The sequence below is a fragment of the Mustela nivalis genome (genome assembly GCF_964662115.1).
Source record: "Mustela nivalis genome assembly, chromosome: 16".
Taxonomy (NCBI): Eukaryota; Metazoa; Chordata; class Mammalia; order Carnivora; family Mustelidae; genus Mustela; species Mustela nivalis.
The window spans coordinates 5,464,415-5,486,608 of record NC_139035.1 but is presented as its reverse complement, the minus strand read 5'-3'; the positions used below and the strand labels follow the sequence as shown (position 1 = coordinate 5,486,608).

Below are 22,194 nucleotides of genomic sequence, written 5' to 3'. Positions count from 1 at the left end.
GGCCCCACGAGTCAGTCTCAGGCTGTTTGCCTCCCAGCGAGGCCAGTGCGGCTGCGCAACGCGCCCTGATTGGTCGAGAGCTGTAGGCCTTCGCGCGCAGGCGCCGGCCTCGGTTACTAAGGGCGGGAGCCCGGCGAGGGCGCCGGCGGCTTGGGGTGTCTCCAGCGCACGTCGTCGAATCCTGGCCTCGCTCGCCATGCCAAACCGCAGGGCCAGCCGTAATGCCTACTATTTCTTTGTGCAGGAGAAGATCCCCGAGTTACGGAGGCGAGGCCTGCCTGTGGCTCGCGTCGCTGATGCCATCCCCTACTGCTCTGCTGACTGGGCGGTAAGATGGGGGGCGTGGGGGGCAGGGGGGTCTGGGCGGGGGGCAGACCAGGCAGTTGGGCAGTGGGAGGGCGAGGCGACGAGGAGGCCAGGGACGCCTCGGGCCCTGCTGGAGGGAAGCGAAGCCTCCCTGTTCCCGCTCCGGGGCAAACCAGCGCCGGGACCACCTGTACGGTCTGCGCTTCCGCCCCTGGGGCCCAGGGCGCTCGGAACTCATTGCTGTTTCTCTCCTCTCTCAACCCCCGTCAATGTCCCCAAGCTTTTGAGGGAGGAAGAAAAGGAGAAATATGCAGAAATGGCGCGAGAGTGGAGAGCGGCCCAGGGAAGGGACGCTGGGCCTTCCGAGAAGCAGGTAAGGTTGGCCCGAGACGAGCAGCTCCCGGCCGGGGCCACAGGCGGGTTCGCCAGATGCCGAGCGAGCGAGCGAGCGGGTGAAGCCAAGGCTGGGCTGGTGGGTGCTTCCCTGAGTGCAGAGAAGAATTTTTATTTTTTTCCCCCCGGGTGTTAGGGCGCCTGTTAAAAAGCCAGCAGGTTCCCTCACTGGGGCACGTGTTGTTACTTGGTGGTGAAAGGCTGGGGGAATCCCTGTTGGGAAACCTGCATCGGTAAATCCTGGTCAGTGATGAGAGTGTTGGTTTTAAGGTTTGTACTGCATGAACTCTAAGGGCTCCTTTCAAACCCCTTTATGATTAAAGACCCCCCCCTCCTTTATTTTATGTTTAAAAGTAGCTTGGATCGCCCTGAGTTCTCTCTTTTTCAATGAACTTGGAACCAGGCACGCTGTTGTGTTTAAAAAGTTGAAATAACATGGGGCGCCTGGGTGGCTCAGTGGGTTAAGCCGCTACCTTTGGCTCAGGTCATGATCTCAGGGTCCTGGGATCGAGTCCCCAATCGGGCTCTCTGCTCAGCGGGGAGCCTGCTTCCTCCTCTCTCTCTGCCTGCCTCTCTGCCTACTGTGATCTCTGTCTGTCAAATAAATAAATAAAATCTTAAAAAATAAAATAAAATAAAAAGTTGAAATAATAAAACCTGCCCACGCTGGTGAATGCTAGTGTGCCGTATAGGTAAGAGTGGAATGAAGTTGATTCGAGTAAACTTACACGTCGTAGAAGGATAAAGTACTCAATACAGATTTTCTTGACTTGTATGGGGAAATTCAGCGTAACTGTCGACTTTTCCCCTCCCTCCGTGTTCTTTCCATTCTTACATAGTGAAATTCCATTCTTGAAACTGTCAACATTGGGTTGAAATTCAAGAGCGCTTTGCTTGCTTTTGGTGTGAGAGATTTTTATTTTGTAGGTGTATGTTTGGGTAGAAGCTCTAATTGGTTGAACTGGACTTATATAGGGGAACCTTGCCTTTTTTTAATTTAACTGTAATTTCTTATAAGACATTTTCCCTCAAAATGTAAGCCATGTTGTATACGTTCCTCATTGGGTCAGCATGATTGTTAGTTTAAGTGAAAAACAATTTAGAGAACTTTGTCGAATGATGTCCTTTTGGCCACTGGGCTCAGTGACTCCGTGGGATTATTTTAGATTACAAATCTATGATCACATGGTCACTTCTGTGACTCGGATTAATTTAGATTATCAGTAGTGGGAAATGGTTTTCAGCAGTAGTTGAATTGGTTGTTTACCACTCACCTTTTGATTCAGAATATTTATAGATTTTGCCCTTGTCTCTTTGGGTGTTGGTGTCATTGACAAATACGTATTGACAAATGCGTGCGTATTTACTCATTGGGCTCATTCATTACCGAAGTAATCTGTGAACTGTTTTTCAGTTATTTTGCTAAATTTAAGTATTCGTATAAAGTGCCCAGTAAGAGTTTGAGTATGTGACAAATTATTTTCTTTCTCTTTAGAAACCTGTTTCCACTCCACTGAGGTGGCCAGGCATGCTTGTACCAAGGCAGAATGTTTCACCCCCTGATATTTCAAATTTGTCTCTAAAAAGTGATCAAGGTAGAGTAATCCTAAAAGCAAAACACTTAGATAAATGTGGGTGCTCAAGACACTGTGATATAGTGATGAGTAATTATGTGTTCTGTTCTTTTTGATCCTGCTTTTCAGAGTAATTGACTACCAGTGTTCAAATATGGTGGTGCTAAAGTTGTGAAAGATCGGGTAATTTGCATTTGTTGAAATAACAGTGGAGAGATTTTGTTGTGTTTTATACAAAAAATCGGGTTTCTTGGTTAATAACTGCTTTTTATGTTAATAAATATACTTCATATATTTAAGTGTTTATATCTAGACCTTTAAATACATATAAATTATAAAGAGGTTGAACTATTGAGCTAGCCTAGAAAAGAACTTATCTAATAAGAATCCTCGTTCTTCCTTCTGGCTTGTTTTGTGTTCTGAATTTGTTGAAAATTAATAAACTTCTAACAGTCTTAAATGTGGTCAATCCTGTTAAGTAAGACTCTTCACATTCTCGTTGAGTATTTATTGGTGCTCTTGTGTATATTGGGTAAAGGTGAAGAGTGAACTAAATTGTCCATAGTTTATATCAGAGTTTTTCTATACTGATTCTACTTGGCTTTATTTCCCGAACCTCTCATATTTGTTGAATATGGGCCACAGCTTTTCTTAAGTCATTCCTAAAATTCAGGGCTTATGTTTAGCTAAATTATGTAGAGCTGGCTGCAAGTTTGAATAATTTTGTTGCTTCATGCAGAGTGGTTACCACTGTAATTCTTGATAAGTGTAATAAAAATTTTGATTCATTTATCTGGTACAAATGATCAGTTTTCTTTTTTCCAGCTCTTAGGATGATAGGAGCACAAGGAAAATGGTTCTAAAAATTTTGCTTTTGTGGAGGAGTTAACTCACAACTGTTTGTGTAGTCTTACCTTTTTTTTTTCCTTTTTATTTCTTTCTTTTTAGCTCTGCTTGGAGGCATTTTCTATTTTTTGAACATTTTTAGCCATGGCGAGCTACCTCCGCACTGTGCACAGCGCTTCCTCCCTTGTGAAATAGGCTGTGTGAAATACTCTCTCCAGGAAGGTATTATGGCTGATTTCCATAGGTTTATAAATCCTGGTAAGTAGTCGGAGTGAGTAGATGGTAAATCTTTTTTGTTTTTTTTAAGATCTTATTTATTTATTTATCAGAGAGAATGAGCACTGGCAGAAGGAGAAGCAGGCTCCCCGCTGAGCGAGGAGCCCAATGTGGGACCTGATCCCAGGATGCTGGGATCATGACCTGAGCTAAATGAAGGCAGCCGCTCAACCAACTGAGCCACCCAGGAGTTCCTAGATGCTAAATCTTAAAACACCATGCGTTTGATCTTGACTTTACTTAACAGTATTTGTTTTCTTAAGAGCTGACATATAGTTCTTAAAGTGTAATAAAGACCTGATCATAATTGGTTGAGCTAGGTGTTTACACAGAATTTTTTAGTTTAAGTTTTTAACCTCAAGAAAGTGTTAGAATTTGGTGGATAGTATGCCTGAAAATGTGTTTGTTGTTTGCTTACCTGTGGCCTTGCATCTTGGAATTTTTTAAAAGTTTTTTATGCCTTTGCTCTTTTATTTCTTTAATCCATCCCTCACTTCGGACATCACAAGCTTTTAACTTGTGGTTGTTTTGTAACTTTGAACAAAGTTATTAACCTTTCTGAACTTATTAGCTTATCTGTAAAGTGGAAATAATACCTATTGTTGCCTGGTCTAAGGAATACAAGAGAAGGTACGGAAATAGCCTGATACTTGAGAGTCTCTCGGATGTTCTCAACAGCTCTTCTGGCTTCTCCACTCTTGCAAACCCAGAAGCAGTGAAGGCATAGGATTCAGTTAGGTTCCCAAAAGGGTAGTTACAGGACCAGAATACCTTTAAAGGCAAGTAGGAGAAATCTCTAGGGAGAAGAGTGAAGGGAGGATAGAGATTGGGGAAAAAAAGAAATTCATCTTTAGTTTTGTCAGTTGCTTTAAAATTCATTAGAATAATCCAGTGATTTTCTTGTGTTTTCATGACAGAGAAACTAATCATCCTGCTCACACTTGTGAGAGCTGCTCCTTAGGATAAATTAATAACTGCTTTTCTTTATACAGTTGTAACACATTGAAAAGATTGAATTTAGACTTTTTTGAAGCTATACATACATGAGGCCCTATGTTAAGGGGCCTCTTTTTGAAATTTTTAAAATTTTTACTTTATTAACCTATAATGTATTATTTGTTTCAGGGATACAGGTCTGTGAATCATCAGTCTTACACAATTCACAGCACTCACCATGGCACATACCCTCCCCAGTGTCCATCACCCAACCACCCTCTCCCTACCACCCTCCTCTCCTCCAGGAATCCTCAGTTTGTTTCCTGAAATTAAGAGTCTCTTATGGTTTGTCTCCCTCCCTGGTCCCATCTTGTTTCATTTTTTCCCTTCCTACCCCCCAACCCCTGCCCTGCCTCTCAAATTCCTCATATCAGAGAGATCATATGATAATTATCTGTCTTTGATTGACCGATTTTGCTTAGCATAATACCCTCTAGTTCCATCCACGCCATTGCAAATGGCAAGATTTCAGGGTTCTTGATGGCTGCATAATATTCACTGTATATATATATACACCATGTCTTCTTTATCCATTCATCTGTTGATGGACGTCTAGGTTCCTTCCATAGTTTGGCTGTTGTGGACTTCGCTGCTATAAACATTCAGGTGCACGTGTCCTGTTAAGAGGCCTCTTTATTTCTTTTCTGTAAGGAGTAAACTTCCTTTTTAAAGTAGTTTAGATAATATACCAAAATTCTTTTTAATAGTTCTCATTCTTTGGTTAAGAAAAACAGTAACTTCTATGAAAGTTTAATTTTTTTGTATTTTCACATAGCAGTAGCCATTACCTATCTGTGTTATAACTTGGTCATCCTATGATACATGACTATAGCAAAACCAGAGGGCTTTTCTCAACAAAATATTTTGTATTACAGGTGAAATTCCACGAGGATTTCGGTTTCATTGTCAAGCTGCAAGTAAGTATAAGGGAATGGGGTAGAATAATAGACACTGAATGTGTCTGTATCTGGTTAAGGCTTACTGCTTTAGGGCACCTGGGTGGCTCAGAGGGTTAAGCCTCTGCCTTTGGATCAGGTCATGGTCTCAGGGTCCTGGGATCAAGCCTTGCATCCAGCTCTCTGCTTAGCAGGGAGCCTGCTTCCCCCCCTCTCTCTCTGCCTGCCTCTCTGCCTACTTGGGATCTCTGTGTGTCAAATAAATAAAATCTTAAAAAGAAAAGAGTTACAGCTTTACATGGACACATAAAACTTAAGTTGGGGGAATAACATCCTTATTGTTGGAGAATCCTCATAGAAATGGTAGATGGTGTATGTGAGCCTTAAAACCTTCAAAAACTTTAAAACTTTAATATTAAATAGACTTATGGGATACCAAAGTATATGTGTACCTAAGCTCTGAACTAAACTCTTCTATGAAATAGGTTTTAACTAGTTTCCTCTGTGATTAGAATGAAAATCATAATAGTTTTATTTTTAACTTACATTCAAAAGTGTAATTGTTTTAATAAGTTGTTTTTTAAAAAATGTAGACAACTAGCAGTTAGACAACAATTAGAAGTAAGTTTTTCAAATCTGCTATAACAAGCAGCTATTTTATTTGTAATGCTGTTCTTTACAAATGAGAATATTTTAGAATTCCTTTGTCTTTTGAGTTTTTACAGGTCTTAGTGAAAAATATATACTAGACCTTTTTATTTGCTTGCCTGCTTGGAATCAGGGCAGTAGACTTTGGAACAAGGCAAGGGCAAATTTTTGTAGTTGGTCCCTTTATAGCTTTGAATGAAAAACAGTTTATAATACAGAAGAAAAATTCCGTTGTAGATTTTGAAGTGTGAACCGAGCTAATCTCCCCATGTGTTACATCCTCTGAGGTTATTCACCAAATAAGTTGTGGGAAGACAAAAACAAGTTTAGCTGGCGAATTAACTACATTTTTACTTAAGCTGTTTCTGGTTTGTTCATCTTTGAGTGCATTGGAATCCTTGCTATTTGCCAGACTCATTTGTGAGAGTGCCATTGGCTTTACTGTTTATTATCTTGGTTCTGATAAATACTTGATTTTTTTTAAAGATTTTATTTATTTATTTGACAGAGATCACAAGTAGGCAGAGAGGCAGGCAGAGAGAGGAGGAAGCAGGCTCCCCGCTGAGCAGAGAGCCCGATGTGGGGCTCGATCCCAGCACCCTGGGATCATGACCGGAGCCGAAGGCAGAGGCTTAACCCACTGAGCCACCCAGGCGCCCCAATACTTGATTTTAAAGCAGTTTTTAAGGCTTATTTTTACATTTTCTTTCTTTTTTTTTTTTTTAAAGATTTTATTTATTTATTTGACAGAGGGAGATCACAAGCAGGCAGAGAGGCAGGCAGAGAGAGAGAGGAAGCAGGCTCCCTGCTGAGCAGAGAGCCCCATGCGGGGCTCTATCCCAGGACTCTGAGATCATGATCTGAGCCGAAGGCAGCAGCTTAACCCACTGAGCCACCCAGGCGCCCCTTATTTTTACATTTTCAAGTTAACCAGTTTAACAGAAACCTATTAAAGATTCTAGGAATGTTTTCTTAACTTAGTTTTCAAACTACTTAAAATTGGTCACAGTCTCACTCAGGAAAGCTCACTGGTAAGCCACTTTGGAGCTCACCAATTTAGACAGGCCTTAAATTGCCAACTTGGTAACCCTTGGAAGTGTGCCAGCTAAAGAAGGTAAATAAATGATTGTATTAAAGGGACGGCCATGTTGACATAATAACTAAAAATGCTTATTCTTGGGTGCCTGGGTGGCTCAGTGGGTTAAAGCCTCTGTCTTTGGCTTGGGTCGTGATCCTAGAGTCCTGGGATCAAGCCCCACATTGGGCTCTCTGCTCAGCAGGGAGCCTCTTCCTCCTCTCTCTCTCTCTCTCTGCCTGCCTTTCTGCCTACTTGCCATCTCTGTCAAATAAAATCTTTTTTAAAAATGCTTATGCTGATGTAATCAGCCTGATGCTTAGGAAAAGATGGTTTTTCATAGAGGAATATTCACTGAAGCAGATGTACATGTGGATGAAGAGTGAGTAGAAGCTAAGGAACGTGCGTGTAGATCTTTCACATGCTCCCGTGCTGTTCTCTGGCCTTTTATGAAACCGCGTAAGTGAGAGTAACTGAAGACTTCATAGATGGGCGTTATGGTTTAACACATTAGAATCAAAGAATTTCAAATCTGGAGAAGGTATTGATACAGAATCTATTGATCTCCCCACCCTCACTGCCATGTTTTTCTTGGAAGCGTTCTGGTTCTGTATGAATTTGTAGGGTTGAGAGGTCTTTGTCCTCATTCTCCCCCACTTCAAGAATTCTGATTCCATATTATTGCTTAGTCTCTTCATTCTTAATCATTTATTTACTTGAAAGCCATAGAGCATAGTTTTTAAGTTTTGTTTTTCATATCCAAGTTCTTAATTCACCTGACATTGACTTCTGTATGGTGTGAAGTAGAGATTTTTTCTTTCCTTTTTTTTCTCACAGGGCTAGTCCGTCGTCTCCGCATCACTCATCCAGTCATCAGCTTGTTTGTCAGTATGTGGTGCCGCAGTTTCTTGATGCCTGCATCTTTTCCGAATCTTTTTTTTTTTTAAGATTTTATTTATTTATTTGACGGAGATCACAAGTAGGAAGAGAGGCAGGCAGAGAGAGAGGAAGAAACAGGCTCCCTGCTGAGGAGTGAGCCCGATGTGGGGCTCGATCCTAGGACTCTGGAATCATAACCTGAGCCGAAGGCAGAGGCTTTAACTCACTGAGCCACCCAGGTGCCCTTTTCCATATCTTTTATTTTGTTCTATTGGTCTACTTGGTTTTTGGTGTCTATACTGGTAAATACAGTATTTTAATACTTAGCCAAGCTTTTTCATTTTTTTTTTTGGAACATTATTCTTGACTTTTTGATTACCTTTAAATCTTCAGATCATTTTGGAGAAAACTGGCAGCTTCTTGATATTCTATCTGTGAACAGGGTTCTACTCTTATTTTTTTAGATCTGTAATGCCTTACAATACTTAAAATTTTCTTCACAGTGATCTTAATATCTTGTTAAATTTATAGCTTATAAATTTTGTTATAAGTTACATCTCTTAAAATTATATTTATTTACTTTTACATTTAAGTTTTATTTAGCCATTGCTAAGTTATAATTGAGTTTTTAGTGAATTCCTTGTATAGTCCTATCTGCGAAATGACTTTTTTCTTTTCTTTTTTTTTTAAAATATTTTTATTTATTTATTTGACAGAGAGAGATCACAAATAGATGGAGAGGCAGAGAGAGAGAGAGAGAGAGAGAGAGGGAAGCAGGCTCCCTGCTGAGCAGAGAGCCCGATGTGGGACTCGATTCCAGGACCCAGAGATCATGACCTGAGCCGAAGGCAGCGGCTTAACCCACTGAGCCACCCAGGCGCCCCGAAATGACTTTTTTCTAATCTATTTTTTATTTAAAACTTTAAAAATTTGTCTTAGGTTCTGGCTAGGAACTCTGTAGTTTCTAATGTTTCACCAGTGAGTATGTTGTTCACTGTGCTTTTTGTTTTGTTCCTTCTCATGTTTTGTATGCACTCTTGATCCTGGTAAGGAAGCTCCCTTCTATTCTCAGTTTGGTTAGAGATACCAGTTGCACATTATAGTGAGTGGTTTTTTGGTGTCTCACGTGATTTGTGTCTTTTGTTCATCTAGTAATTTGCTAACCAACCTTCCATTCCAGCGGTAAACCGAACATAGTCCCTATATAGCTCTTAAATTGGTTTGCTAATATTTTGCCATCCTAACATGGGTTAGAGAATGTGTCTTCAGTTTTTTAAATTTACCTTGGGTTATTTTTTAATGGTTTTGCTGAAATTATCAATATTTTTTATTTTCCTGAACATATAAAGTCTTATGTCTGATAACCCTATTACAGAGATCTTCTTTATGGATCTGTTGGTTATCTTGATGTTCAGTCAAGGTATCAGATCTCTTGCTATGTCTCATTATTTTTGAGTGCTGAACAGTAGATATAAAAACTTGTTATTCCTCTTAAAAAAATTATGATTGATTTTTGTCAGAAGGTGGCTACTGCTGCTAGCCATCTGAAAGTACCTTAATCCAATTTCAGAGATTGAGATAATACAAAATTGGGTTCAGATATTTTAAGAATGCCATCTATTCCTAGTTGATCTCTAAAAAGCGGGGAACAGTAGATTACCACCAAAGGATCATCTGTGAAATTTGTAATTGACTTCATGGCATAAACAATGGAAACCAGAAGACAATTGTATATATTAAGTATGTAATGAAAAGGTATTCAAGTAATATTGGAGTATTATTTTTTGAAGATATTATTTTTAAGTAATCTCTATACTCAATGTGGGGCTTGAACCCACAACCCAAAGACCAAGAGTCAAAACCTGCTCCACCGATGTAGCCAGCCAGGGTCTTTGGAGTAATATTTTTAATTCTTACAAGTCTGGGTCTGTTGAGAACTGCTCATTTTCTGGGACTCTAAATCTCCTCTTCCAGAACTGGTAAATGCCCAGATTACCAGTGAACCCAAATGCCAGAATCAAGTTCTCCAGCATTTCTTCCTCTCCTGGATTTTGGACCCGTAATTCCTTACTGCAGTTTTATCTCAGCAGTGCTTTCAAGCAGGTGTTTCATTTATTCAGCTTTTTCTTTAATCTGTCATTATCAGCAATTGTATCTTCTGTATCCTTTTTTTATAACTATATGCTACAATTAATAATTTGATCTCAGATATAAGGATTATTTAAAATCTGTGCTGAATAACTTGGGTAGCTGGAATACCCTTGGATCTCTTCCTGTCAAATTTGGTTTGGTTTCATCCTTTTTTCTTCATATACCTGTTTATTCATATAGACTGCAAAAAATTGGTTTTGAGTATGACAGATTTATTGGTATTTAAGATTTATTTTAGAGCAGGAGGGAGGAGAGGGAGAGAGAGAATCTTGAGCAAACTCCCCATTGAAATTTGGAGCCCAGCATGGGGCTCAATCTTGGGACCCCAAGATCATGACCAGAGAAATCAAGAATTGGGCACATAAGCAACTGAGCCACACAGGTGCCCCAGATTTACTGGTATTGTTGTAAAGACACTGATATCAGTCGTTTCTCTTATGTTTTGGCCTTAGGTTAATACTTCATTTGAGTCAAGATAAGCGCATGTAGGAGAGAGATGTTATTTTATTTTATTTTATTAATTTATTTTTTTCCGCCCATGGAGGGATGTTATTTTAACAGAAAGTGAATTGGACAAAAGTGGAAAGTTTGCTTATCTTAAAGCAAGTTAAGCTCAGATATCTTGATAGAATTAAACCATGTAAGAACTAATAGTTCTATATACATTTCCATTGTTTTATTTGGGGCTTACTCTAAAATGCAAATGAACAAAGTGTTAGGAATATATACAAGTTGCTTCTCAATTACCTGTTAAAAGAGCTCAGCCAGTAGTTATCACCAATAAAATAGTACGAAGCTGCCTCCAAGTTAAACATTGCAGGAGTTTTCAAGGAAATCATATACTGTTTCTTATCTGTGACTGTGCTTTTAAAGATGTGTTTAACTATCACATGAAAAAATTTCATATACAAAAATTTTTTTAAAGTCCTACAATATGTAGATCTAACAAGGTATCTTAGATCTTATGTGGTCAAAGATTCCGTAAGATATACTTAAAGATGCATTTTCTTTTATCTTTAATACCTAAACTATACTTTTGAGAGGCCATTGATTAATATGTATACAGTTCAGAGCATATTACTGTGCTGAAATAAGAATTCTTGTATTAAGTCCAAATTCACTTTCACAAGTTAGTAACTTAAACTTTAACAGTTGCAGAAAGTACATCATTCTCCTTCTCATATTCATAAAATGTTATTTTTTTGGTTCTATCTTTAAAAAAAATACAGCCAAATATTTATTATATATAAATTTAAATTTTTGGTGGTGATTTGTATTTGAAAAGAGCTTCCTTGTGATTCTCCTCAGGATTTGGTGGAAATGCTTACAAGAACTAGCTAATAACAAAAACTAAGGAAAGCACATTAAAAATACTGATTTACTTTGGTAGCAAATGGTCTTTAAACACTAATGAAGGTAGACAAGACCCATTCAGGTGAAGTGGGTTATTTCGAATACTCAACAATTTACATAAAATTAAAAAAAAATTTTAAAGAGCTAAGCATCTGTATCAACTGATAGCAGTGCAATACCTTGTTTGTGATGACTTAAAACAAATGGCTATTAGGAAAAAGCTGTACTTTAATTATATCTAATATATTCCAGCAACATTTTCCTTCCAGTACAACACTCCCTCTCTATACAGCGTTCCTGGGAGCCGGTTTGGGTTAATAAGGGAGTTAAGAGTAATTCTGCAGTTTAAGTAGACAATAACTTTTCTTTTCCTTTTAATGTGCTAATAGTTGTGTCTAAAAATATGTAATTCTTAGAAAAGTACCATTTGATTTTTTTTTCCTTATGTGTAACCTTTTGGAAACTAATCACATGATACTACAAAATTAGCAAAATGTCTTGAAATCTGAATACAAAACATATATTAACTCTAATTTCAAACTCTTATTTGTGTACCACCACCCAATCTTTAAAAAAAAAAAGGTGGCTCCGAGAATATTCTTTTACCATTCTTTAAAAAAAGAAACTATTCTTTTTAACTTTGCATCCATATCACAGTCCACTTTTGAAACATCATTTGTCTTGGTCATGGACATTTCTGAGATGAGATTTTATATTTCACTCCCATAGCTTCCAGTTATCAGAGAAATCATACTTTTCCTTTATTGAAGGAGTTGGTCCTGCTGATGTAGGTGTGTCCCTTCCAATACTCTTCATTCTCATCTTTGCTTCTGGAGGCATTTCCTCTGGTTCAGTCTTCCTCTTCCTTAAAAGCTGCTGCTGCTGAACAGGTTTTTGGAGCAAGAGTTGAAACCATTTTTTTAGGCTTATTTGGTCCAAGTTTGATGGATATGGCTGAGGCTTTCTTTGTCTTGTGTCTACCTATGGCAAATCCAAACTTGGAGATCTTTGTAGGCTTTACTGGGACATCTGCAAGCTGCTGCTTTAGCTGCTCGCTTCTCAGCCCGTGACAAGCTTTCCCGTCCGCTACTCCAGGGGCCCAGCTTACCGTGGCTTCTCAGGCTTCTCCTCTCCCATCTTCCTGTCCCGTCTTTCCCCTGCCACACTGAAAAAAAAAGATTTTAAAGTAATTTGTGGCTTAGAATGATGTTCTCTTCATCCAGAGAGGATTTATGTTTGCTTTTGCTAGATAGCTGGGGTCCTAGCAGACCAGGTCCCAAAAGCTGTCAAAAGCACACTTCTCAGCTAATCAGTTTATTCTTCTGGAATTGGGAAGTAGCTGCTGGGGAAAAACTGCCCTCGAAGGAGGCGGTCTGGAGAGCCTCTCTGGATTCCTGTATTCTCTTGCATCTGGATCTAATAATTTCTTGCTACTGTGTGTACTCTTGATATCCTCAGATACATTAAATGTTTGTGGGAGGTTAGTCTGAATTACTTGGTCCATTTATTTTTATTTTTTATTTTATTTTATTTTATTTTTTTACTGGAATTGGAAATCTTAATCATACAGCCTTTTAAAAAGCAGCCATTGCTATAACGTTCTCCAGCCTTATATATAAACCAGATTCATGAAAGGCAGATGGGAATAGTGAAAACGTATGGGCTCGGTCACTTAAGTCTGGATTTGACTCTTGACTCTGTTGCTTACCAACTATTAACCTACTGTGCTAACTTCTGTGTCAGTTGTGTCTTCTCTAATATGTGTACATCCCCTTTCTCATAAGATGATGGCGTAAATTATGTAAAGTACGTAACCGTAATTAGGCTTGGTACAAGTGCTTAAATATGAGTTACCGAGTACTGTCTTCCTGTACCCCTACTTCCTTACCCACTTTGTAATACTTGTTTTGGTCAAATTTTGAACTGCTTCCTCCTTTTTATTCCCTTCAGGTGATTCTAGTCACAAGATTCCTATTTCAAACTTTGAATCTGGGCATGACCAAGCAGCTGTGTTACAAAACCTTTATAGGTTTATTCACCCAAACCCAGGAAACTGGCCACCTATCTACTGCAAGGTAATTTAATTGTTAGAATTTTTTATTAAGGCATCCCCTTAGATACTGAAAGCTCCATGAAAGGTACGCAAAGAAAGTGAGTTGGCTTGTTTGTTAGCTGTGTGTGTTAAAACATGTTCATTCTGAATTGTTTAGAATGGGATTAGGTATAATTTCTGTGGTAGGTAGTCGAGGGATTCTGAACACTGCAAAAGCTGAACACAGGTCTACTTTGAACTCCTGTTTTTAGTTTCTCCTGCTGAAATATCTTCTCAATATTTTTTTTACTCTGAAAGGGTGTTCTAATCTGTACATTTGTCCTTCTAAGTAAGATTACTGTTTATTTGAAACTGTTTTTGTAGCAATCTCTTGGTCCTCTTTTATAATCTTTGGAGAGACTTTATTCTTTATTTTGTCTAAATTCTTTTAGCTAAGAGTTGAAGAACTGGGTTTTAACCTATTTTAGTGTAACCATGAACAGATTACCTTATCTTTTTCTGAGCATTGGTTTCGTCATGTGCCTACCCTAGATTTCCTTTGTTTTTCACAGTCTGTTAGCACTGCTTTATAAATGTAACTGGTTATTAAAAGCAGCAGTTTTTTAAAATATATGTTGCTCTTTTTTATGGTTCTCATTTAGTTGTCACAAACTCTTTAGTCTTTCCCTTCCTGCCACCCCCACCTCCCCAGTCTGAAAGGACAGCAATTGATTAAAATTAACTCAGTGTAGGAGAAAATACAAGTAAATTTTTTCCCTTCTCCAGTCTGATGACAGAGCCAGAGTCAACTGGTGTTTGAAGCATATGGCAAAGACATCAAGTAAGTAAAACTAGGTCACTGTTGAAGTGCATTATAACATCTGTATTTCCATTTTGGTGTACGTGTTCTATGTGCCTAAATTCAGTAATTGTTTGTCTTTTTCTTTTTACCAATGGAAGAAATCAGGCAAGATCTAGAACTGCTCACTGTAGAAGATCTTGTTGTGGGGATCTACCAACAAAAATTTCGTAAGGAGCCCTCTAAAACCTGGGTCCGGAGCCTCCTAGATGTGGCCATGTGGGATTATTCTAGCAACACAAGGTATTGATGATGATTTTGTGATTGTGATTTTGGCTTTTTGTACTGAGAAAATATGGCAGGATTAGTTTTTCCTTTTTCATCAACAGGCAGTATTTTCCTATGAAACTTTGGAATCATTATTTCCTTGAATAATAAGATTCCATTGGTTGTCTGATACATTGTCATTTTGTCTACAACTAAAAATAAAACACACTACCAGATAACTGGCATGGTGCTTTATTGTTCAGAATTTTTGTACTGATGGAAGAATATATTTAAAGAGATGTTTTATTACATAGACTTCTTAGACTTAACATATAAGAAATATATAAGTGAAATAAATGGAATGTATTTTTCATTTTGAAATAATTTCATATTTATAGAAAAGTTGCAAGACTAGTACAGAAATTTCTGGGTTCTCTGTTCTCTTCCACTTGTCTATGTGTCTGTTTTTGTGCCAATACCATGCTGTCTTGATGATCACAACTTTGTAATACAGCTTGAAGTCAGGGACGATGCCTCCAGCTTTGGTTTTCTTTTTCAACAATCCCATGGCTGTTCAGGGTCTTTTCTGATTCCATCCATTTTAGGGTTGTTTGTTTTCAACTCTGTGAAAAATGTCAATGGTATTTTTTTTTAAAGATTTTATTTATTTATTTTACAGAAGAGATCACAAGTAGGGAGAGAGGCAGGCAGAGAGAGAGGGGGAAGCAGGCTCCCTGCTGAGCAGAGAGCCCGATGTGGGGCTCGATCCCAGGACCCTGGGATCATGACCTGAGCCGAAGGCAGAGGCTTAACCCACTGAGCCACCCAGGCGCCCCATTTTTTTTTTTAAGGGTCAATGGTATTTTAATAGAGATTACTTTGAAACAATAGATGGCTCTCGGTAGCTAGCGTAGACATTTTCACAGTGTTTATTCTTCCAATCCATGAGCATGGAATGCTTTTCCATCTTTCTGTGTCGTTTTCAATTTCTTTCATGAGTGTTCTGTAGTTCCTCACTACTCGAGTACAGATCCTTTACCTCTTTGGTTAGGTTTATTGCAAGGTATCTTAAGGTTTTTGGTGCTATTGTAAATGGAATCAATTCCTTAATTTCTCTTTCTTCACCCACACTGTTAGTGTATAGAGAGGCAGCTGATTTCCAGGCATCAGTTTTGTATCCTGCCATATTGAACTGCTATGAGTTCTGGTAATTTGGAGGTGGATTCTTTTGGGTTTTCCATATAAAGTGTCATGTCATCTGCAGAGAGAGAGAGTTTGATTTCTTCTTTGCCAATTTGAATGCCTTTTATTTCTTTTTGTTGTCTGACTGCTATGGCTAGGACTTCTATGTTGAACAAAAGTGGTGAGAGTGGGCATCCCTGTTGTGTTCCTGACCTTAAGGGAAAAGCTCTCAGTTTTTCCCCATTGAGAATGATATTTGCTGTGGGCTTTTCATAACAGCTTTTATGGTATTGAGGTATGTTTCTTCTCTCCCTACATTTTGAAGAGTTTTAATCAGGAAAGGATGCTGTACTTTGTTGAATGCTTTCTCTGCATCAGTTGAGGGGATCAAATGGTTTTTGTCTCTTCTTTTGTTAACATGATCTATCATGTTGATTGATTTGCAAATGTTGAACCACCCTTGCATCCCAAGAATAAATCCTACCTGGACATGGTGAATAATCCTTTTAGTGTACTGTTGGATCCTATTGCCTAGGGTCTTCTTGAGTATTTTGGCATCCATGTTCATCAGGGATATTGGTCTGTAATTCTCCTTTTTGATGTGGTCTTTGTCTCATTTTGGGATCAAGGTAATGTTGGCCTCATAGAATGAGTTTAGAAGTTTTCCTTCCATTTCTATTCTTTGGAATAGGTATGATTTCTTCTTTATTTTTTTTATTTTTGAAAGGGTTTATTTATTTGACAGACAGAGATCACAAGTAGGCAGAGAGGCAGGCTCCCCGCTGAGCAGAGAGCCCGATGCAGGGCTCCATCCCAGGACCCTGGGATCATGACCCAAGCAGAAGGCAGAGGCTTTAACCCACTGAGCCACCCAGGCACCCTGTTTTTTTTTTTTTTAATTTTTTAAAAGATTTTATTATTTATTTGACAGAGATCATAAGTAGGCAGAGAGGCAGGCAGAAAGAGAGAGAAGGATGATTTCTTCTTTAAATGTTTGGTAGAGGGAGGCCTGGATAGCTCAGTGTGTTAAGTGTCTGCTTTCTGCTCAGGTGATGATCCCAGAGCCCTGAGATCAAGTTCTGCACTGGGCTCCCTGCTCAGCAGGGAGTCTGCTCCTCCCTCTGCCTGCTGCTTCCTCTGCTTGTGTGTGCACGTGCTGTCTTTTCCTCTCTGACAAATAAGTAAATAAAATCTATTTAAAAAATAATAAAAAATAAATGGTAGAATTTGCCTTGGGAAGTCATTTGGTCCTGGACTCTTGTTTTTTGGGAGCTTTTTGATCACTATTTCAATTTCCTTGCTGGTTATGGATCTGTTCAGATTGTCTGTTTCTTCCTGTTTCAGCCTTAGTGGTTTATAAGTGTCCAGGAATGCATCCATTTCTTCCAAATTGCCTAGTTTGTTGACATACAGCTGGTGGCAATAAGTTCTAATTATTGTCTCTATTTCCTAGGTATTGGTTGTGACTTCTCCTCTTTTTTCATGAATTTATTAATTTGGGCCCTTTCTCTTTTCCTTTTATAAGTCTGGCTAGGTATTTATCATTCTTATTAATTCTTCCGAAGAACCAGCTTCTAGTTTCGTTGATCTGTTCTACTGCTCTTCTAGTTTCTGTTTCATTGATTTCTGCTCTAATCTTTACCATTTTTCTTCTACTTGGTTTAAGCTTTATTTGCTGTTTTTTCTCTGTCTCCTTTAGATGTAAGGTTAGCTTGTGCATTTGGGATTTTTCTGATTTTTTGAGAGGCTTGGATAGCTGTTTACTTCCCTCTTAGGACTGTCATTGCAGTGTCCCATAGCTTTTGAACCAACATGTTTTCATTTTCATTAGTTTGCATGGATTAAGTTCTTCTTTAATTTCCTGGTTGACTCATTCTTTCTTTAGCAGGATTTATTTTAATATCCAAGTGTTTACATTCCTTCCAAATTTTTCCTTGTGGTTGAGTTCCAGTTTCAAAGCATTGTGGTATGAAAATATACAGAGAAGAATCCTAATCTTTTGGCATCGATTGAGGCCTGAGTTTTAACCAGGTATGTGGTCTGTTCTGGAGAATGTTCCATGTGCACTCAAGAAGAATGAGTATTCTGTTGTATTAGAATGGAATGTTCTGTGTATATCTACAAAGTCCATCTGGTCGAATGTGCCCTTTAGAGCTCTTGTTTCTTTGATGATCTTCTGCTTGGATGATCTGTTTGTTGCTCTGAGTGGAGTGTTGAAATCGCCTACTATTAATGTATTATTATCAATATTGTTCTTTATTTTGGTTATTAGATGGTTTATGTAGCTGGCTGCTTCCATGTTGGGGGCATAGATATTTACAATTGCTACATTTTCTAGTTGGATAGACCCTTTAAGTGTCCCTTTATATCTCTTACTGCAGTCTTTGGTTTAAAATTTAATTAATCAAAAATGATAATTGCTACCCCAGCTTTCTTTTGAGGTCTGTTGGCATGGTAAATTGTTCTCCATCCCCTCACTTTGAATCTGGGGGTGTCTTTAGGTTCAAAGTGAGTCTCTTGTAGGCAGCATATGGATGAGTCCTGCATTTTTATCCAATCTGAAACCTTTGTCTTTTGATAGGAACATTCAGCCTATTCACATTGAGAGTAATATTGAAAGATATGAATTTAGTGCCATTGTGTTGCCTGGAAAGGCTGTGTTTCTATAGATTGTCTCTGTTAATATCTGGTTTATATTGCTCTTGGGGTCTTCTTTTATAGACTCCCCCTTAATTCTTGCAGGGCTGGCTTGGTGGTCACATACTCTCTCAGTTTCTGCTGGCCCTGGAAGCTTTTTCTCTCCCCATCCATTCTCAGTGGCAGCCTTGCTGGATAAAGTATTCTTGGCTGAATGTTCTTCTCATATATTACCCGGAATATGTATTGCCAGCCCTTTTTGGCTTGCCAGGTCTCTGTGGATAGCTCTCTTATTCTGATATTCCTCCCTCCATGTGTACAAAATCTCTTCCCTCTAGCTGCTGTCAGGATAGCTTCCTTGTCTTAATGACTTACAAGCTTCACTATTATACATCAGGGTGTTGATCTATTTTTGATCTTGGGACGGGTCCTCTCTGCCTCTTAGATACGAATGCTTATTTCCTTCCCCAGGTTAGGGAAGTTCCCAGCTGTGATTTGCTCATATATACCTTCAAGTCCTCTTTCTCCCACCCCCTCAGAGATCCCAGTAATTCTAACATTGGAAGATTTCGTGGAGTCATTGATCTCATTCTGTTTTCATGGGCTACTAGCTGCCTATCCCTCTCTTCCTTGGCTTCCTTCCTTTCTATCAGCTTATCTTCTAGGTCACTGATTTGTTCTTCTGCCCCATTTACCCTGGCTGTTAGAGTACCCAGTTTAGACTGCATCTCATTCAGAGCATTTTTGTAAGTTTGGTCTGATTAGATTTCCTTTCTGCGTGTAGAGATTTTGTACTGTCAGTAATGCTTTTTTCAAGCCTAGCTGTTGATTTCATAATTGCTATCCTGAAGTCTATCTCTGACATCTTGTTTATGTCCACATCCATTAGTTCTGTGGCAGAGGACATTTTCTCTGGTTCTTTTCTTTGTTGGGAGTTCTTCCTCCTAGTCATTCTGTCAAGAGATGGTTGAGCAAACGAACGGAGTCCAAAATATCAAACATGACCCATGCAAAAGTCAGTTAAAAAGGGGGGCAGGGAAAGAGATTATAATCTCTCAGGGAGACAAAGCAGGGTGATCTCCCTGTTCCTGATTGATTTTTGTTCTTTGTGTTAGAAGACACTATATCCCAAAATTGCAAAGAAATCAGAACATATATATCAAGATAAAATTGAATAGAATGAAAATGGGCTAATGTGGGTCATAAATCTATAAAACATAGATGTGAATAAAAGTTAAGCAACTTAAAAAACATAGGTTGGGAAAAAAGAATCTGTTTAAAATAGGAACAGGATAAAAAAAAAAAAGACCAAGAAAAGAAATATAAAATTTTAGCCTGCAGTATAAATGAGTCATGAGGGACCACCTGGAGCTCCCTGTATTATTTTCCCCTGCTGCTGGAGTTCTACAGTCCTGGGGAAACAAGCTTGTCATTCGCCTGTTGTTCCAGTCTGTCTTCTGGGGGAGGGGCCTGCTGCGGGGCTTCTCAGGCCTCTCTGCCTGGGTGGAGTGTCCCTATACCTTGTCAGCGGGATGGGCTTAATGTGACTGGTTGACTGTGTGACTTTTGTTCCCTGGTGGCTTGCATTTACATGGTAGGAGCAAATATGGCTGTTCAGGAATCTCGCCCAGATCAGCAGTGTGGTGGACTGCCCCCTCCACCCTCCTGCCACCCCACAACAAATCCTCCAGGATTTGTCTCTATCTCTTCACATACCAAACTGCACAGACTCGTGCATTTCATGCCCACTGCTCCTCTCCTGAGGGAGTCATGGGGACCCATGAACATCTCTGTGCTTTAACTCTGCAACTGGTAGGGGCCGTGGACTCAAGCATGTACCCTCTTCCACAGCTCCGTGGTCATGCTGGGTGCTGCCCCAGTGTCATCTCACGGGTCACACTGCTCAGAGAGCTGTGTCTGTCATGGCTACAAGCTGTTTTATATCTCCCCTAGGGTGTTAAACAGCCTGTACCTTCTAGTTCTTTCAGGGTGGTCAGGCAGAGGGCGGCCTCCCTACTGGTTTGGGTCACAGTTGATGATGAAAGGAATTGAGAGTCCCTTCTGGGCTCGCTAACCGTGACCATTCTCCGCATCTACTGCTGGGGCAGTCCATCCGTTTAGGCTCACCCCTTTCTGAGTCTCGTGGAATCCTGAGACCATAGTGATTCCCCTAGAATTCTGCCCTATTCATCCCCTATGCCCTGTTCAGAAGGAGGTACCTCTCACATGGCAGATTTCCAGGGCTCCCAATTTTTTGCTCCGGTGTTACATCACTTCTGGGTGGCCAGCTTATGGAGGCTCACTCCACCTCCATTGATCTTATGGTATTTCTCCCAAAGTTCAAGGTTCCACACCTCCTACCTTGCAAAAATAGTCATTTTTCTGCTTGTGGAGATCCAGATAAATCTTACATGTCAGGTTGAATCTGTGTGTGTTCAGAATGGTTTGATTAGCTAAATTTGAGGAATCCGATGAAACAAGATCCCCTCCACTGCTGCCACCTTGCCCCCCTCCTTTAAGATTTCATTCTTTTTATGGCTGAGTGGTATTCTGTTATATATAGATGTACCACATCTTCGTTATCCATTTGTTTGTTCATGGATATCTGGGCTCTTTCCGTAGTTTGGATATTGTTCATAAAGCTGCTATAAACATTGGGGTGCATGTATCCCTTCAAATCAGTATTTTTTTTTAAGATTTTATTTGTTGATTTGACAGAGCACACAAGTAGGGGGAGTAGTAGGGAGAGGGAGAAGCAGGCACCCCTCTGAGCAGGGAGCCTGACCTGGGGTTTGATCCCACGACTCTGGGATCATGACCTGAGCTGAAGGCAGGAGCTTAATGGACTGAGCCACCCAGGTGCCCCTGAACCAGTACTTTTGTATCCTTTGGGTAAATACCTAGCAGTGTACTTGCTGGGTTGTAGGGTAGTTCTATTTTCAACTTCCTGAGGAATCTCTCTACTGTTCTTCAGAATGGCTACACCAGTTTGTGTTCCCACAAATAATGCATGAGGGTTCCCTTCCTCCACATTCTCACCACACCTGTTGTTTCCTGTGCTGTTAATTGTAGCCATTCTGACAGCTGTGAGGTGATATCCATGGTAGTTTTGATTTGTGTTTCCCTGATGATGAGTGATGTGGAGTATCTTCTCATGTGTCTGTTGGCCAGCTGTAAGTCTTCTTTGGAGAACTGTCTGTTCATGTCTTCTCACCTTTTACCTGCATTGTTTTTTGGGTGTTCAGTTTTATAAGTACTTTAAAAATACATAATGGTGTGGGTAAACTGGACCACTTTCTTAAACCATACACAAAAATAAATTCAAAATGGATGAAAGACCTAAATCTATCAAAATCCTAGAGGAGAACACAAGCAGTAACTTCTTTGACATCAGATGTAGTGGCTCCTTACTAGATCTGTCTCCCGAGGCAAAGGCAACAAAAGGAAAAATATATTAGTGGGATGACTTCAACCTAAAATCTTCTGCATAGCGAAGAAAAAATTCAACAAAACTAGAAGGCAGCCTTCAGAATGGGAGAAGATAGTTGCGAATGACTTAATTTGACTTCTGTGATCTTGGTATTTTGGAAGGGTGCAGGGTAGTTACTTTATAGAATGTTTCTTAGTTTTAGTTTGAGTTCATATATTTTTGGCAGGAGCACCACAAAAATTATATGTTTTCTCAGTGTATCATATCTGGATGTATATGTTATCCATTTGTTCCATTACTGATGATTATGGTCACTTAAGATAATGCCTCCCAGATTTCTCCATTGAAAAGCTACTGGTTTTCACCTTGTAATTAATATTTATAGGGAAATATTTTGAGATTTGGTAGATATTCTCAAACTTCAGTCTGCCTCTTAATTTCATATCCTTTGATG

At 39.4% G+C, this 22,194-nt stretch overlaps 1 protein-coding gene, 1 long non-coding RNA gene and 1 pseudogene across 4 annotated transcripts in view; 1 reads left to right on the top strand and 2 right to left on the bottom strand.

Annotated features, from left to right (window-relative positions):
* The window catches only part of MAEL (maelstrom spermatogenic transposon silencer), a 37,445-nt gene continuing 15,251 nt past the window's right edge, over positions 1 to 22,194 (top strand). Inside the window, exons 1-8 of one of the 2 annotated variants that reach the window (XM_082702757.1) lie at positions 1 to 328; positions 587 to 679; positions 2,195 to 2,294; positions 3,222 to 3,377; positions 5,267 to 5,308; positions 13,344 to 13,468; positions 14,212 to 14,266; positions 14,386 to 14,527. In XM_082702757.1, the coding sequence (XP_082558883.1) occupies positions 197 to 328; positions 587 to 679; positions 2,195 to 2,294; positions 3,222 to 3,377; positions 5,267 to 5,308; positions 13,344 to 13,468; positions 14,212 to 14,266; positions 14,386 to 14,527 (845 nt within the window). In that variant the 5' untranslated portion in view covers positions 1 to 196. The remainder of the gene's footprint in view (positions 329 to 586; positions 680 to 2,194; positions 2,295 to 3,221; positions 3,378 to 5,266; positions 5,309 to 13,343; positions 13,469 to 14,211; positions 14,267 to 14,385; positions 14,528 to 22,194) is intronic. The other variant, XM_082702756.1, reaches the window with a different exon arrangement.
* Positions 12,066 to 12,405, bottom strand: LOC309849530 (PEST proteolytic signal-containing nuclear protein pseudogene; annotated as a pseudogene). Its single transcript has one exon. The product of its transcript is annotated as a PEST proteolytic signal-containing nuclear protein pseudogene (transcript).
* The window catches only part of LOC309849843, a 44,695-nt gene continuing 34,969 nt past the window's right edge, over positions 12,469 to 22,194 (bottom strand). The window contains exon 6 of the long non-coding RNA XR_014303935.1: positions 12,469 to 12,558. This is a non-coding gene — a long non-coding RNA (uncharacterized lncRNA). The remainder of the gene's footprint in view (positions 12,559 to 22,194) is intronic.